We start from the raw sequence: 16,699 nt of genomic DNA on the forward strand, positions 1-16,699 counted from the left end.
AGAAAAGCAAACGAGTTATAAAAAAAACGATCACAGTGACGATAAAGTTTGAGTTAATTCTGTCTTGGTTCATGTGACTGTAAACTGAACTATTATAAAGGCAGAAAAGGCAAAAATAAACATCGTTCACTGTGACGTAGGGAACTGAAACCAATGGTCCACGATCCTAAAACTTAAAATGAATCAATTTGATGCGATGAGAACTTTCCCATGACGTGACCGACCTTTGTCACAGAGCAGGCCCCCCCAGTTCTTCTCACAGGTGCACTGCCAGGGCTCGTTGCAGGTCCCGTGAACACAGCCGGGGTACGGCAGGCACTCGTCGCAGTACGGACCCTGCCAGCCGTAGTTACACCTGCAACACACAGAGGGGGGTTAGTTGGTTTTATTTGACAGGACGGAGTCGACCAAGAAAAGGGGTTGAGAGAAGTTGCAAAGAGTCGGGTCAGAACCAAACCTGCACTCGAGCCTCCCTACATGAGTCGCCTCCTAATTTCTGGTTTACTTGGTTTTCTAACTCTTTTCCTTCCTTTGTTTTTCATCTCTTCACTTCTGTCACTCCTTCCACTCTCCGATTTCTTCATCAAGCTTTAATCACAACTAAACTCTGCTCCTCTTCACTATCAAACTGTTTTCAGACGTGTCTCCTGGAAACTGGACGTGACGTAAACAGCACATCCACACCGGCGTCCGCCCTAATCGCCAAAAACGTTCAAATCTCCTCGTCTTTCCAAGTTGACGTCTTCGTCTTCTACGTGTACGGCTCCTCTTCTTCATCCTGAGATATTTGTGTTCTTCCATTTTCACGTCCGTCCGTTAGAAACGTCATCAACACGTCCACTCGCTCACATTTTCTGCCGTATTCTCACTCACTCAGATATTTTCCAGACATTATTCAGCAAACGTCTGTAAAAAAATGTCCAGACTTCACTTTCGTGTGTCTGACATTTCCTTTTTAATTTCCCCTCAGGGTTCAGATGCTTGTACCACCACCGATAATCAAACCCAGGTCACAGAGAGCAGAGTTCAGAGGCTGCCTCTGTAAAACAAATACCTCATATTTCACAAGCACACTGACACTGTCTTCTTCTTCACGGCTGCAGCCTGAGGGAATATCAGCCACACAGATTCACTTAATAACACAGGGGGCGGGCGGGGGCGGGGGATAGTTAGGTTGTGATATCAAACAACTCATTTAATACTTAATACACTGAGGAGCTTTTAAACCACATCAGTCCGTCAGAAATGAAAAGAATTAAAGACAGGATGAGCAGAAAGGTTCAGGAAACACAGGAGAGCTGATTGAGTTTCTCTAAATGTCACCACAGTCATTTGTTGGACAAAATGTCTTCATCAAGGTGAATGATGTGTTCGCTGAAGCTGCTAATTTTAGGGCGCACGGTGCCAGCACACATTCCTGTGCTCTGTGTGTGTGTGTGTGTGTGTGTGTGTGTGTGTGTGTGTGTGTGTGTGAGTGTGTGTGTGTGTCTGCGGTGTACTGTTGTGTTCCTACAGTATATTCACTTTACTTTATTTAGCGTGTGCTTGACACTTGGCAAAAAAATCTCTTTCTGTCATCAATGGATTCCTAAGAACTAAAGAACAACACGAAGTAGAAATTAAGTGGAAATCAACAGGTTGAAATCTGTTTCTAAATAATTGGAAAGGTCACAGCACAAGAAACGAGAAAAATGTAATTAAGAAAATAACTAAAAAAGGTTGAATTCTAATGGAAACAAGCTGAAATTAAAGTTTTGACTTTTTATATGAAATGAAGCTGTAGCGAATGATTTTTTCATGACAAGACATGAAAGATGATGCAATATAAATCATTTTAAAAGTTCCAACAACTGTGTTAATGTTAATTTAAAAGTGTCGTGAAGCCCCACATCCAGACATTTGAGATGTACATGTGCTTCTCCACACTGAGGACAAGAGGACGCTCAGTCAGGACTCGAGTGGAGGTTAAAAGAGAAGCGGTTTGTTTTCTGCAGTTTCTTCTGGTGTCGTGTGCTGTGCGTCTCCTCTCCGCCCGCTTCCTGTGTCGTGAGCTCGGTCGAGGTCAGACTTGGAATGAGCGGCGGGTTTGTGGAGCGAGGGTTAGTCGTCTCGAAGGGGAGGCCAGCGCAGGGTTAGCTAATCTGTTGGTTTATGGCAGCACTCTGTTATTCCAAGGCCAGCGGTAACCTTGCCCCACCTGTCCTGTCATTTCTCTGTCGGGGGGCTATTTTAGGATGCAACCCCCTCCACCACCGCCTCCCCCCCGACTCACAAACACTTCAAAATGGATGCCGACCAAACACCGTAGCAGCAGTGATATACGGCTGTGTAGTGAGCGCTAATGTGCTGTAATGTGCTGCAGTGCACTGGGACCAGCGGCTCCCAGGTTCTGGGGCTGGGTCCTGAACCTCTGTCCTTCTGTGGAACTGAACAATGTGAGAACTGCAAACTGTCAAACGCCAGCAGGTGGAACGAAGTGATCAGGTTGATGTGGTCTAACTATTGTCTGATCCCTGCCTGGTTTGAATCAGCATTTCACCAGGGTTGCATGTTCTCCGCAGGTTCTCTGGTGCTCGGGCGTCGCAGTCCAAAGACACATGCAGGATAATGGGCGACTCTAAAGCCCAGAACACCCACTAACACCAGGCTTCTGTTTGTAATGGGAATGGAAACAATCCACACTAACTCCCGGGTTAAAAGACTCTGCAGGTTATCGGCTCCGGCTCCAATCAGCAGAGATGGAAATGAGCCATCAAGGTACTCGCCCAGCTCGAGCTGGGATTGGCTCCTGCCAGAGTTTTTATATTTTAGATGCAAACGGGTCAAAGAGGCTGAAGTAGAAACGGAGCTGAGAACTTTTAAAAGCTTCATTCAACCAAATAGTAAACAAGAATCTTTCACTGATGTCTAACGTTTTGATTTTTATCAGTTCGTCAGATTTCTGTTTGTGGCTGAAACATTTTGAACTGTTCACACGACTGTGACAACTTCAATCAGATCTCACTCAGAAAGTGGAGCCACAGTTAGACTGTGTGTGTGTGTGTGCGTGTGTGTGTGTGTGTGTGTGTGTGTGTGTGTGTGTGTGTGTGTGTGTGTGTGTGTGTGTGTGTGTGTGTGTGTGTGTGTGTGTGTGAGAGACGCTGCTGTGTATTGCTTACTACACAGCTGTGTGCATGTGGTGTTGTCCGGCGCTGCGGTCGGCGGCGGGGCCCTGCACACTGTCAGCCTCGCAGCAGCGGTGGCGGCGTGGACAGTCTGTCTGGCTGCAGTGTGGGAGAGCGGGGGAATGGTTTCGGGCAGCCACAGGCCAAGGGTGGCATTACCCACAAACCCCGTCGCCGGGCTACTGCCGTTCCATCAATGGAAGGGGGCCTCGGGGGCCGGCCAGGGCTGAAAATATCCCGCCTTGCCCACAACAACCCCCCCCCGTCCCGCTGTGGCCCCTCAGACTAACCACACCCAGAAGACGGGACGGTGGGCAGGGGCTGAGGTGGAGGGGCTGTTAGTGTGTGTGTGTGTGTGTGTGTGACTGGTCAGGCTGAATTATTTACAGGCGAGCCTTGCGCCCAACTCCAGCGGACAGACTTAGCCCGCTGTTGCCTAGCTACATGTTTCGTAGTGTCACATGAGGGAGTGTAGGTTGTGAATGCGCTGTGTGTAAGAAACAAGATACCAAACACACATTTCTTCTGCCAGGCTCAGACGCTTTTTCTTTTCCTTTTCTCCTCCGTTTCTGCCTCTCGGAGGTTTTTAACCCCTCGGTTTCTCCCGCTCGGCTTTTCCCAGTTGATTTCTCTCCGTCACTGGTTCCAACATCCGGCGGCTTTTTGTAATTTCGTCCATAAACTTCTCTCGGTTTTTGTAGTTTAGTTTCGGACAGTACACAAGTTTACCTTCAAGGCAAAAATGATCTTAACGGAACTTCCACTTTCAAGCTTCTTCTGGAGGTTTCACATGCAACACCGCAGACAATCTGTTATCACATGGTTCGCTCCCGTATTTACAGAGAAGCCGTCTCCATGACAACAGAGCAAACTCCTTCTACTGACGACGTCCTTCCAAGCTTCAGGTTTATTTAGTTATTTAATAATTCAACAAGTTCGCTCGATCAAAAATAATTCAGAAAGGGATTCACACTACGTTTAATCATCTACCTTCAAAAATTCACTACAACTTCATCTGCAGTTTAGCTTCTGTCATTTAAGCCAATTTACTTGGAGGTAAAAACAAAAGTGAGCGAAGCACCTGAGCCCCGAGCTTCACGTCACAAAACGACCTGAACATCAAGCTCCCGTTCCTGTTCCCTCTGGATCATCTTGTTCTCTTGTTCCCGATGTTATTTCATTGTGTTGTTTCTCTCTGTCTCGTTGTGTAACGTTTTATATCCTGCGTATCTTTGACTGATCGTTTTAATGTGACAGATTTGATCAATGTGGACTGTCATTCCACATAAATCAAACACACAAAAATGCTTTTAACTGAGCATCAGTTTTTCTTTTCTTCACCAGTATACGTGTGTGTCTGTGTCAGTGTGTCTGTGTGTTTGTGTCTGTGTGTTTGTGTGTGTGTGTGTGTGTGTTTCTGTGTGTGTTCCAGATTGCAGCGAAGCTCAGAATCACATGTTGAGGCACATTCCAGGGTGTTCCTCTCTCTTTCAATCCTCCGGCCATTTCCAATGTGAAGTGTCAGCTTAATGTCAGATCTTAACTAAATCAAACCTTCCTCAGTATAACCCCCCCCCCGTCGCCTCTATGCACTTTTAAAAACACGTGTTCCAGTGTGTCTGAATGTACATGTTCACTTCCACACGGAATTTCACTTTACTGCGACAACACACAACTTCTCAGCACCTTTTCTTGCTCAGAGTCAACTGTTAAGGTTCAGATCAAATCTTTTTAAAATCCGCAGTCAGAGTAAAGATGGAGTGGAGCAGTGAGGATGATTTCATGGTCCTCTCACTTCTTGAAAAACTGAAACATCGCGTCCATCCAATCCTGAGAAGTCGTGAGGAACAAGGAGAATTTCATCTTCTGATCCAGGAGCTGCTAAAACGATCCCGATTGATCCCAAAACAGCCGAAACATCTCTGGAACGACTTTGACAGCAAATCAAACCTTTTCCAAAAGCTTCGGAGTCGTATTTATTATCAAACATGTGAGAATTTTGGATGAAATGTACGGACTTGGTGTGTAAACTCCTTTTTCTTCCTTTTTCCAACACGGACCAGGTTCCGTTCAGGTTCTAATGCTGAACAGCTCCGAGCGTTTCGACCAAGGACAAATTAGTTCTGCAACTGGAAACCCGACCTTAGTGGGCGTGATAATGGAGAATGGACTTTATTCAAATAGTTTCTTCTATTCTTATCAACCCCACAGCCACAGTCACTCATTCAAAAAGCTGTTTGTGTTACCTTGTGTGTTAAATGGACAGTACATAACTAAACGTGCCTTGTTGTGTTAAATAAAACCGTGAAGTTATTTGTTTTCGGTGGGTTCACCACTCGGCGGTGGGGAGAGTCCACACTTCCCCACAGGCGAGTGGCAGCCATAACAAGGCCCAGGATAGGAAGAGGTGATGTGGGCTGCAGACATGAGAGGGTGAGGGTGGGGGGCCTCTCTCTGTCTCCCTCTGTTTCTCTGTGTGCGGGCAGGAGCAGGAGCTTCAGTACAGGAAGCAGAACAATGGCTCTGGGATCAGAGCTGAGGGATGGAGATGGAGGGATGGGGGGGCTTCACAGAGGTGGGATGGGGGAGGAAGAGTGGTGTGGGGGTCGGACTGCTTGGTATGTCATCAACAACCCCCCCCCCAGCCTCTCATCACTCTGTCGTGTCACCACTGTTTTCCTCATTAGGCTCCGTCCAAACAAGATCATGCTTTGCATCAGTCTGCAGCTGCACTGTAAAACCAACGGACGCAACACGACTTACTTGCAGTCCGCCGGCACGCTGCACGTCCCATGCAGGACGCTGCATCCTTGTTTGCAGATGGCTGCGGGGAAGGAAAAGAGAGGAAAGGGACACATTAGGATCAGTTCTTGTGCAAAGTAGAATATTTCAAACTGTGGCCTCTGGATTTCAGACTCTCGTTTCATTTTCTCCGCTGGTTTATGAAACTCAGAGGATCTTTGCTGCGGTTACAGTCTCTGTCAGGGAGCTGAAGGTGTCTCCAGCAGAGACGAGAGTCCCAAAACATTCTTCAAACTCACTGACTCTTAACATCAAACTCAACTTTTTCTGAAAAGAGCAGTGAGAAACTGCAGAATAAGAAATACATGTCCATGAGATCAGAGACATTATAACTGTGGTGGATTTTTACAGTGTATCTATGGATGTACATCAGCTATTGGTCTGTAGAAATTGATAAAAACCTAAAGAGTCGTATGAATCCTCTTTGTGTTGGTCGTGTGTTGGTCGTGTGTTCACGCTGTGACGGACGTCCTCACCTGTCTTGCAGTCGGGCCCGGTCCAGCCCTCCATGCAGCCTCGGTTTCCCAGCTGATCGCACACGTAGTGACCGAAGTAGTCGTCGCGGGGTCGACACACTTTGTTGCACTTGCTGCCGTAGTAGTGCTCGTCGCAGCGCACGCGGATGGTGTATTGGAGGCTATTGTACTCCACCGTCTGCTTCTCCTCCCCGGGGTTGATGGTTCCTTTGTGGATGCTGCGCTCGATCAGCAGCTCCTCATCTGGACGATGGAAACAAACACACGTAAATAAAACTGTTTCGTTCTGTACTGATTGATTTGTGATAAAAACTGTGGATTATGTTGTCGGATAAGAATTAAAAATGATGTTCACTGATTCAATTCTATTTTTATTTTATTAATTATTCCCTGAGCCGAGTCTAGTCCACTACTTTTCCAGAGCTACGGGAAAAAAACTCAACTTTCAACAGGTCAAGTATTTGGGTCGGTTAGATCCCAACGTCAAAACAAGAAGAAATTCTGAATGACATTCCAGGGCTGGTTCCGGTTGTGGGACTTGACCCGACAACCCGGTGTTCAGTGCGATTAGAGAATCCAAGAGGCTTCGAAGAACGTCTGTTGTTACCACAGATCAGAGAGAAGGAGAAACCTCCGTCCACCAGGAACGAGGAAGACAAAAGAAAGGAGGAGGAAAAAGAGGGAAAGAACGGGAAAATGACGGAAGCACAAACGGAGGGTGTCGGAGCGAGGGCTGCGACGGCTTGATAACCAAAATGCTTTTTCAGTTTTCCTGCTTGGCGAAATGCTTTTCTGTCCCCCCTGCTCCCCCCCTCCCCTGTCAGGATATCCAGCCCCGACTGCATCGGAGCCAGGCCGGAAATAATAAGAGACGGGGAACAGACGAGGAAGGGCGACATAGGAAAGACCCTTTAGCTTGTTCTCAAGGAACAGAAGCTCAGAGGCCTGTGTTCACTGCTGCTGCCTGAGCTGAAGAGGAGCTGAGGAGGAGCCGACGAGGAGCTGACGAGGAGCCGAGGAGGAGCCGAGGAGGAGCCGAGGAGGAGCCGACGAGGAGCTGACGAGGAGCTGGAAGTAACCATACCGTCATCGTCATCTTCACCGGACTGAAGAAGAGTTACTGGTTTAAATCCGCTGTCATCCAGACAAGCTCTTTCACTCCATTTAGTTTAAGTGAGACTCAAACTGTCCATCACCCATTTTACAGTGAGTTCAAGTGAGTGACAGCATGTGGGTTTCCTTTATCAAGTTTATGTATAAAAAAACTAAATGAACAAAAAACTATTAACATTAATCAATGTGATTTATTTTAGAACTCAACTTTTCTCCTTTTGTTTTAACTTCCTTTTCTGTTGGACATGAAAACTACTCATTACAATAACTTAAATTAGTTTTCTTGCAGGTGTGAAGGATTAGATTTAACGTTTCAAATTTCACTGTGTTTATTTGAATACAGTTTTTATTGTTAATAGAATCTGAAGTGTTTATTGTCTTCAGTCCGTTCCCTGTGATTATTAAGACACATTCCATCGTGGTGAAGTTTGACTCCGTGCTGCCCTGATTTCATGGAGTCTCACAGCGAGTTAACACACTGCCACAGATTCCAGTCCCACTCCCACCACCTGAAACACCCGGGCGCTCACTCACCGCTGTTCATCTGCAGCAATTAGATATAAAAATATAGACCAATCACGAGCTCTCTCTGAGCTGGGGGAGCTAAGAGAGGCCGCTGTTACTAGGGAGAGCAGCAGGCAGACGGCCACGAGGAGCCGGCTCGGAGAAAACACACCAGGGCCTTCAGATCGGAGCAGAGAATCAGTTTTCCAGATCTCAAGCTGCATGTCACTGGAGCGTTTCTGTTTGGAGACTGTGGCCCTTTGACCTCCGACCTCTTCACAGCTCCTCACTTGTAACAGAGGTGATCTCTGAACTGAAGTCAGGACTGCGTTCACACTGGCGGTTGAGATTTGTCTACTCGTGCTTTTCCTGCCCCGTCGTCTTCCGTCGTCTAGAAATATGTGAGATAACACGGACACAGATCTACAAACATGCTTAAATAAAGGCTTATTTGTATCGTGTTGACTAATGTGTAAAAACACACATGTTCTAGAAATCTAATTGTTTAATAAAAAAGAAGAAGACCTTATAGCTTATACCGCTGCCAAGGCCCAACAATCCCCTTTAGATTCAATCAAGCTGCACCAAATTTCTCACACTCATCACTCAGCAGCTCCATAAACATAACTCATTTATTTCCGCGAGATCTTTGAATTCAAGAGAAAAACCTATAACGATGATAAAGAAAGTGATAAAAGTAATTCCCGGATCAGCCCCTTTGCCGGGACCCACGCCAAATTTTAATGAGTTCTTTTTTTGGCTCATGTCCCATCTTTCCAGGAATGTTTTGTGGAAATCTGTTCAGTAGTTTTTAACGTAACCTTGCTGAAAAACAAACCAACCAACACACTGACAGGGCCGTAAATATAACCTCTTTGGTGCGAGGTAATAAAAGAGCCGATCACTCGGCTTCCCAGCCTGAAGCTCTGCCCCGTTTCTTTGCTTCTCTTCGGCTCAGATTTCTCGTGGATTTACATCATGGACGCTGAAACACCTGGAAGGAGACGTGGCGTGGAAGCGTCAGCCTCAGCACGACAGCTGGTTGTCAGGGTGTTCCTTTGTTTTGGAAAGCATCTTCCTCCAGGTGATGCAACAAGACACTTAAGGTATGATCATAAAAATATGGACGGCACGAGAAACACTTAATCACTTTCAAACGGTGTCATTACGAGAGCACACCGACACTTAACTTTTACAATTCTGCAGAAATACTTCGTCAGTAAATCCCACATAAAAAAAAACCCAACCAAGACCAATAAATGTGTCTCTCAACATGTTCTGACATCACCACCGTGTCATTGGCTCTCATCTCCAAACCCACTGGTTCCTACTGAAGATCCTTAAACATATAAGTTATAATCATGAAAACAGCTGGAAACAGTCGTTCTTATCAAACGTTCCTCAAACAGCAGAATAAAGGGGCAGATTATTCCCCATGTGTTTCTCTGGGGAGTTTGTGGGGACAGCAGGAAGTTGTGTTGTTGAGTTTCATGGTGCGTTCAGGGAACATGTCGTCCAGTGTGACACGTAGCTCACCGGCTCAGAGGAATAAGACATGCATCAGGCTTTGATAATTACTTGTTAACACGACACATGGATTGTTGTTTGTTGACTACAATAAGGTCCAGCGTCACACGAGCCAACAATCCACCAGCGCCCGGCGTCAACAACAGCTCCGCACTCTGTTCTCCTGGCATTTGTGTTTTGTTTGGAGAGAGGCGAGGGGTTTCCTGAGGTATAAACAGCCTTCACACAGCCGGGTCTTTCCTGAGGCCTCTTCAACCTGCCGCCGCTCACACTGCAACACACTCAGCTTCATGCCACCACATTCGAGCCATTTCACCAAGAAGTTCCTCCAGAAAACCATTCGTTGGTGCAGAAATAAAACATTTCTCCCCATAAACGACTTTTAACAATTAATTCTCTGAATCTTGGTCTTAATTTACTTGTTCAGGATCATCACAGACGCAGTAAAAAGCCTCTGCTTTGTGGCTGCAATGAGAAATATCAGAGGAACCATGTAAGGAGTGTGTGATGCTCGCTGCTCTTAGAACCCAGATGTCCGACATGACTTAATTTACTGTAGGCCTACTTTAGATCGAATGTGCACCGGGCAGCTGTATTATGTAGGAAAACAAAGAGCCGTGTAATCGGGATTTGTGTTGGCAGACAATCACACGACTCAGGATTTGGCTCTCAGGCAATAAAACACTTGATTGGGACGAGCACAGATTCTTATTCCTGTGAAGAAAACCAGGATCCACACACACACACACACACACACACACACACACACACACACACACACACACACACACACACACACATACACACACTCGCTCTCTCACAGCATCACGCTCGCTTCACCTGCACGAACACCCACAGCTGGATGCAACAGGTCCGTGCCTGCTCTCTGACAAGTACCAAAAGTAGTTGCCCAAAAATGCAGGAAATCCCAAAGGGAGGCAGAAACAGACAAGTGAAAGTAGAATCATGAAGAAGTGGAAAAACCCTCAATCCACAAAAATAACCATTTACCACACACAGAGGAAACGTGTCCAGGTTTCACTCAACATGATGCGCAGACACGAAAGGAGCCTTCTGTCTGAACTCTGCGTCCATTTGTATTTGTACGTGTCTTCTGAAAGCTTGCAAACGTGGACAAAATGGAGCAGTACCACCAGAAACCACCAGGGGCGGTGTAGACTATAGTTCAAGGCCGATAACAACGGGACACGAGGAAGAAATGTCAACAATGGCAGGAAGATTGGAAGACTTTAAGTTGGAAACATTTATATGATGTTAGAAGAAAATACACCGGCTGTTCTAAACATGCTACTGTGCTGCTCTCAAAGTGTAACTCCAGAAAACTAAATCAAATAAAACTTTCCATGAAACCATTAAACAAATCTATAGGTGGATTAGCGAGTAAAGACTAAAGTGCCGCGGTACGAGCTGTCACCGTGTTCCAGGATAATGAAGCGACGACCAGTAGCCAGACAGCTGCTGGGAAGCTAATGAGGAGAGGGGGGGGGGAGGACAAAAACAGAGAGCTGCAGCCCCCAATTAATGGCTCAACAAGGCAATGGGCTCACAGGTTTAATATAGAGAGCGTGGGGGGGGGAGAACAAACCAGCTTCCTGTCAGTCACAGGTCCGATTCTTTTTTGTGGCTCCTATTTCTTTTATAATGTCGTGCACGAGGGAATAATCACGACGAGATGGAGAGTGCAGATCATTTTCTTTTGGTTTGTACGTCTGAGAGCAAAAGTGTGAAAGTCCTGTTGTTATAGTGATTTAAATAGTCGTTTTATCTTTGGCTGTTTACCCGCCTGAGGGTTTGTATCCATTGGTTTGTTTTCAAACCTCCAGTTTCACATTCTGTCCTGAACCGTCTTGGTTTTTTGGAAACTAGATGAAACCGTACTGTACCTGGAGGTAACTGTCAATTTAAAATGTTCTCAGTTGACTAAGTTTAAAATCTATATACGTCACAATCTGGTACCAGCTGGAATCGTTTTAATGTAAAGTTGACTTCACCCGGTTGTTGAAGCAAAACACACAAAAGAAGCACAAGAGTAAATTTACAGTAAATATGCTTAATAAGTTAAAGATGTTTGATGAAGAGATTCCAAACAGGATTGAGCTGCAGATAAAAAACAAACCTCCAGTCGAGCAGCTTGTTGCCGATCAGACGAGCACAAAGTTCAACATGTTGCCACACAGTTCCACGGTGCTGCGATCAGATGCGTCTGAACACATCAGAGATCTGTCTCTGAGCCACATCGATACTGAGCAGCTACTCAATGTGAAAGGGAAAGAAATACATTTGATTATTTCCTTTAAATCCGTAGTTTATCATAAGTCTCTAGAAACACGTCAATCTGCAGAGCCTCAAGGTTTCAGGTTACGAGTCTAAATACACAAACCAAACTACTCGGCACTGACTAGTTCTGTTAACGTGTGAGAACAATACTAGAACATGCTAACAATGACGAACCAGCTCATCATCACTGAACCAGCAGAACTGGACTGAGATTCAAAAAACATCCAGACGGGACTTGGTGACGTGAACGAGCCAGAGACACAGTAACAAGCTGCAGCAGACACAGAGTCAAGTTATTGGAAATCTTCCGAAGGGGCGATATGTGCAAATGTCTGTTGCTCGGGACATTTTCCAGAAATTTTGGTCTGGAGTCCATTTGAGAAAACAGCAGGACAATGTGTGGAAGCTTCCCAGTGAGCGAGTGGACGTGTTGACGAGGTTTCTAACACGTGACGGACGTGAAACATCTCAGGATGAAGAAGAGGAGCCGTACACGTAGAAGACGAAGACGTCAACTTGGAAACACGAGGAGGTTTCAGATCTTCTGGTGATGAGGGCCGACGCCGGTGTGGATGAGCTGTAAACAACAACACTGATCTTTCCACAGCAGAGTTTATACGTCCTGTCCGGCCTCCTGCTGCTCTACAGGCTCCGCCCCTCGCCTGGATGTCCCCCACATGTTCCTGTTGGTGTGAACGTGGACAATCTCCTGCTCCAGAAAATGTCCCAGACCCAATTTTCCAGACATTTTGTGGAGTTTGTGTCTGACTTGATATTGAAGAGGAGATTGTGATGTTACAGGGAAAACGAGAATGGAACAAAGTCAGGAGAAGAAAAGAGAAGAGAATAGAGTTCTGCGACTTGGAAACAAACTGAGAGAAGATCTGTATTCTCCATGACCCCGTGTTTCTCCTGTGTCTGAGGGTCGAGTCTTACCGTTGCTGTGTGAGCCGTTGTCCCTGTCCCACGCCTCCACTATCACAGTGTACGCTCGCTGTAAAGGAGAGAGGAAGAGGGCAGAGGTTATCAGAGTGCACACTAATACAGAAACACACACACACACACACTCAGATACGCTCACTTCAAGACGTGGACACGATTTACTCAGAAACTCAGATATGAGTCACCATCGCTCATGGACAGGCGCACGAGTACTTCGACACACACACTCACGCACACATATTTGGCATGGAATGGGAATAATGGTGGGAAAACCAGCAGCGTTCCCACACTGCTGTCACTCATTAGCTTCCCTGCACCTCGGGCGAGTTAATAGGTGCAGTTCTATCAGAAACAGTCACCACACACCATGATCTGTTCACTGAGATTCAGATGACACCCAGCTTCTCTTTGTCTGATTCCCCTCCGTCATCTTTTCTTTGACCCTGGTTCGATTCCAGAGGACAAACGGCTCCTCGGCTCCTCGGGGAGGTCGACGCCCCGGGAAGTGGGAGCGGAGGTTTGCTCCAGGGCACGATTTGTGGTAATGTATAGATTTCCAGCTCAAATTTAACGGTCTTCTCTTCGGGGATCTAACGAGGGCACTTTTTAAATCACTCAGCTAATCAACGATGAAATTATACTTTAATGAGCTTGTGTGTTAAACTCTAAAAGCAGTTGCATGCCTGTTTTAAACTGTTTGTTTGTGACTGAGCAGATTCTGAAAGAGACAGGAGCTTCAAATAAGTGTTTGAGACAGAGGCTGAAAAGAGGAGCTGCAGCAGTTTGAGGACATGGATGTGTTTTCTGAACATTAGAGCATTAAAACTTTTTACAGTAACAACACAAATTGAGATCATCAACCTGAATATGAACACAACATGTCTCCTTTAAGATGAACGTCCTTCCCCACTTGTTAAGGTCTCCACACACCAGGGGCGAGACGAATAAACAAAAGCCATTGATGTGAAACACAGCAGCTCATTCTTCAGGATCATGCAGTGATGAAGATCTTGACCTTCCCCTCACATGTTTACAGAAGAAGAGATTTCACTGCCTCACGAGGGAGACGAGGGAGACAATGACCGCACCAGGATCCCGTCCACCCGGGGCCGCGTCTGTCAGTGTCTCTGAGGTTAAACTACATTCGTGCACAGTCTTTGGTTGACGCCATTATTCACGACGCACAAGCTCAGAGAAGTCGACCTCCTTCGCATTCGCCTGCTATGATTCAGCATTGTGTGAATGTGCAGAAGCGCAGCAGGCCTGCACACTGTGCCCTACTTTCCCCAGCCGACGGCTCCGACATCCCACAACAACAGACTCAAACTCTGGATTGTTTCAGGTGCAGGGCTGTTTTTTTTTTGTTTTTTTTTTACTTTTCACGCGCATTAGCAAACAAACCACGATGGCGCTCGCTGTCCGTCAACTGCATGGGGCCGGACGAGCAGCTGCGAGTTCCCATGACCTGGGTCTGACTCAGAGCGACCGAGGGCTGCAGGGAAGATTACAGGGGAGGTGACATAGTGGTGCAGGCAGAGATTAGAGGCAGAGACACGACGGAAACATGAAACAAAAAGGTAGAGAGCTGAAGTGCTTTATGGGACTTTAAAGCTAATTTTATGGTGCTTTAAATCTGAAGGGGGGGTAGTTCCCAGTGTGCAAAAAACAGAAAATGTGCAGGACAGAGAAAAAGGCTGTGTTGCTACAAGTAGGAGGTTGATTCATGTGCATTCACAACAAGCAGGTCTGGAGGTGTTTAGTGAAATCAGGCAGCACTGGCTTCTTTGAATCTGGTTCCCACAGAAAACAGGACCAGTCAGTGAGACCAGTTCTGCTTCAGCAACTAGTTTAATCTTTTTAAGACCATTATGAATGACGTTTAAGACCTTTGTCACATATGACAGATATTAGGAAATATCAGAGTCCCAGAATTATTTATATTTCTTCATAATTGAACATAAGGTGAAGTAGAAAAATCCCGGAAACGCCACGTTTACTGTTTATTACAGCGTTTAAATATGTGTATAGTTACAAACTACACGTGTCACCAAAACATGTTTTTAGTATCGGGGAAGTAACAATGAATGAACGTTTACTGAGTTGCTCAGTGAGTTTCAAACATTTGTCACTTTCATATTTAATATTTATCCACATATAGACACATTTTTCAAACTGCGCTCGTCCGTGATGACACACAGATAATCCACAAACGACTCCAGCGGCCTGTGGATCAGACCGAGGCTCCTCCACATCAGCTGTGATTTACGAGCCCAGCGAGGAGCCATAACTCTGTGATGAGTGAATAGAAATGGACATGATCATAATCAATCTTCCCCTTTGTAATCAATTTTAAATGTCACAGCCACTGGCTCCAAAGGAGCCGGGGCCCCGGGGGAGCCTGACAGGAGTGTGTGCTGTGTGTTACATGTGTTTGAGTGTGTGTGTCCTTGAAGGATGGGAGCAAAGTGTCACATCCCCGCTGTCTGCAGTGCGACCGCCATACGAGTCGGCCGTATGTGTGTGTGTTGGGAGACACTTGACACCTCCTAACCAATTTACAGGAGTCAGAGGGATTTGAGTTTTCATTAGTGGAGGAGAAACCAGCTCCTCGCCGCCTTCACCTGTTCAATGAATAAATTACTGCTTCCCGGCGACAGGAACAGCCGCCGGCTACACGCAGCTCTGCAGAGAACACGCTGCTCTGGGAATTCACTTTTTCATCCAGGATTATCAGATTCATTCTGCTGCTGCTACGACATTCGGACGATAATCGAAAGTCACTTCAACTTTAAAGTCAAGACATTTGACTTTAGGCGTCTTGTTATTTGGAGAAGCTCTGGACACTAAAACCAGAACTGAGGTCAAGAGGATACGATGATATACAAATCAAACTGTTCCAATCGCATGAATATAAATTACCATCAAGTACAAACAGTACTAATAATTTTCAGGAAAAACTGCCAAACACAATATCAGCTTGTCCTGCTCGCACTTTAGTCTGTGCAGCCAAAAACCTTCCTCACAAGAAACAATGGGTTTCAGAGTGGAGCTGTTATTCTGATACTATCACCGTCTGAAAGTCTTTGTTTAGAGGCATCTTTGATTTTTAATTACTGATAAATCAGATGATAACTATCTCCAATCAATTAATAGCTTATCACAAGTTCTCAGCTCTTAACGAGAATTCAACTCAACAGAGTAAGAAAACCAGAAAACACTGATTGAAGAAGCTGGAACCATTTTTGTCATCTTGTTACAGCAGGAAACCAAACTTGATTTGTTTTCATTTAACTTGAAACTGAAGAAACAAGAATCAACAAGAAGAAGTTCCATTGTTTAAACCACCGCTGACTGAGCGTGTACAGTACGAAAAGATAAATAGATAAAATTCAAAAATACCTGACACACCAATGCTTTAATCTCATGACTTTTAAATGGGAAGGGGAAGTAAAATCAAGATGAATGTTCTCTTCCTAATTGAAAATTCACAGCAGCAGGGAATTGTTAATGAGAGAGAGAGAGAAAAAAAAAAGAAGAAAGACCCAATTAACAACTTTTCCGGAGCCGCGATGAAGACGAAGAAGAAAAACCCGCAGCAGCAACACCTGTCACGTCACACCTGTTAGTGTATTGACATGAATAAAACATGTCGCCCGCGGCGTCGGGGAGCCGGGATGGTTAATTTAGCACGTTATTAACGGAACAAGCCCTCCTCCTCCTCCTCCACCACCTCTTCTTCTCTCTAAGGAGGCCTCGTGCAGACAGCAAATCTAATCAAAGCTAATCTAATCAGGTCTTTATCCTGAGCTGCAGAATGGTGATATGACCCAGTTCACTTTTCCCACACCAAGCGCGTGAAAATCTATTTCTGCC

The 16,699-nt window shown here is 45.7% G+C and overlaps 1 protein-coding gene across 2 annotated transcripts in view; it reads right to left on the reverse strand.

Annotated features, from left to right (window-relative positions):
* LOC118116193 (protein jagged-2) overlaps nt 1–16,699 on the reverse strand; it is a 44,036-nt gene that overhangs the window by 15,660 nt on the left and 11,677 nt on the right. For both annotated transcript variants that reach the window (XM_035167596.2, XM_035167595.2), the window contains exons 3-6: nt 12,821–12,878; nt 6,443–6,685; nt 5,928–5,988; nt 225–355 (exon numbers count right to left, since the gene is read on the reverse strand). In XM_035167596.2, coding sequence (XP_035023487.1) covers nt 225–355; nt 5,928–5,988; nt 6,443–6,685; nt 12,821–12,878 — 493 coding nt within the window. The remainder of the gene's footprint in view (nt 1–224; nt 356–5,927; nt 5,989–6,442; nt 6,686–12,820; nt 12,879–16,699) is intronic.

This window comes from Hippoglossus stenolepis, chromosome 10, assembly GCF_022539355.2.
Source record: "Hippoglossus stenolepis isolate QCI-W04-F060 chromosome 10, HSTE1.2, whole genome shotgun sequence".
Classification (NCBI taxonomy): domain Eukaryota; kingdom Metazoa; phylum Chordata; class Actinopteri; order Pleuronectiformes; family Pleuronectidae; genus Hippoglossus; species Hippoglossus stenolepis.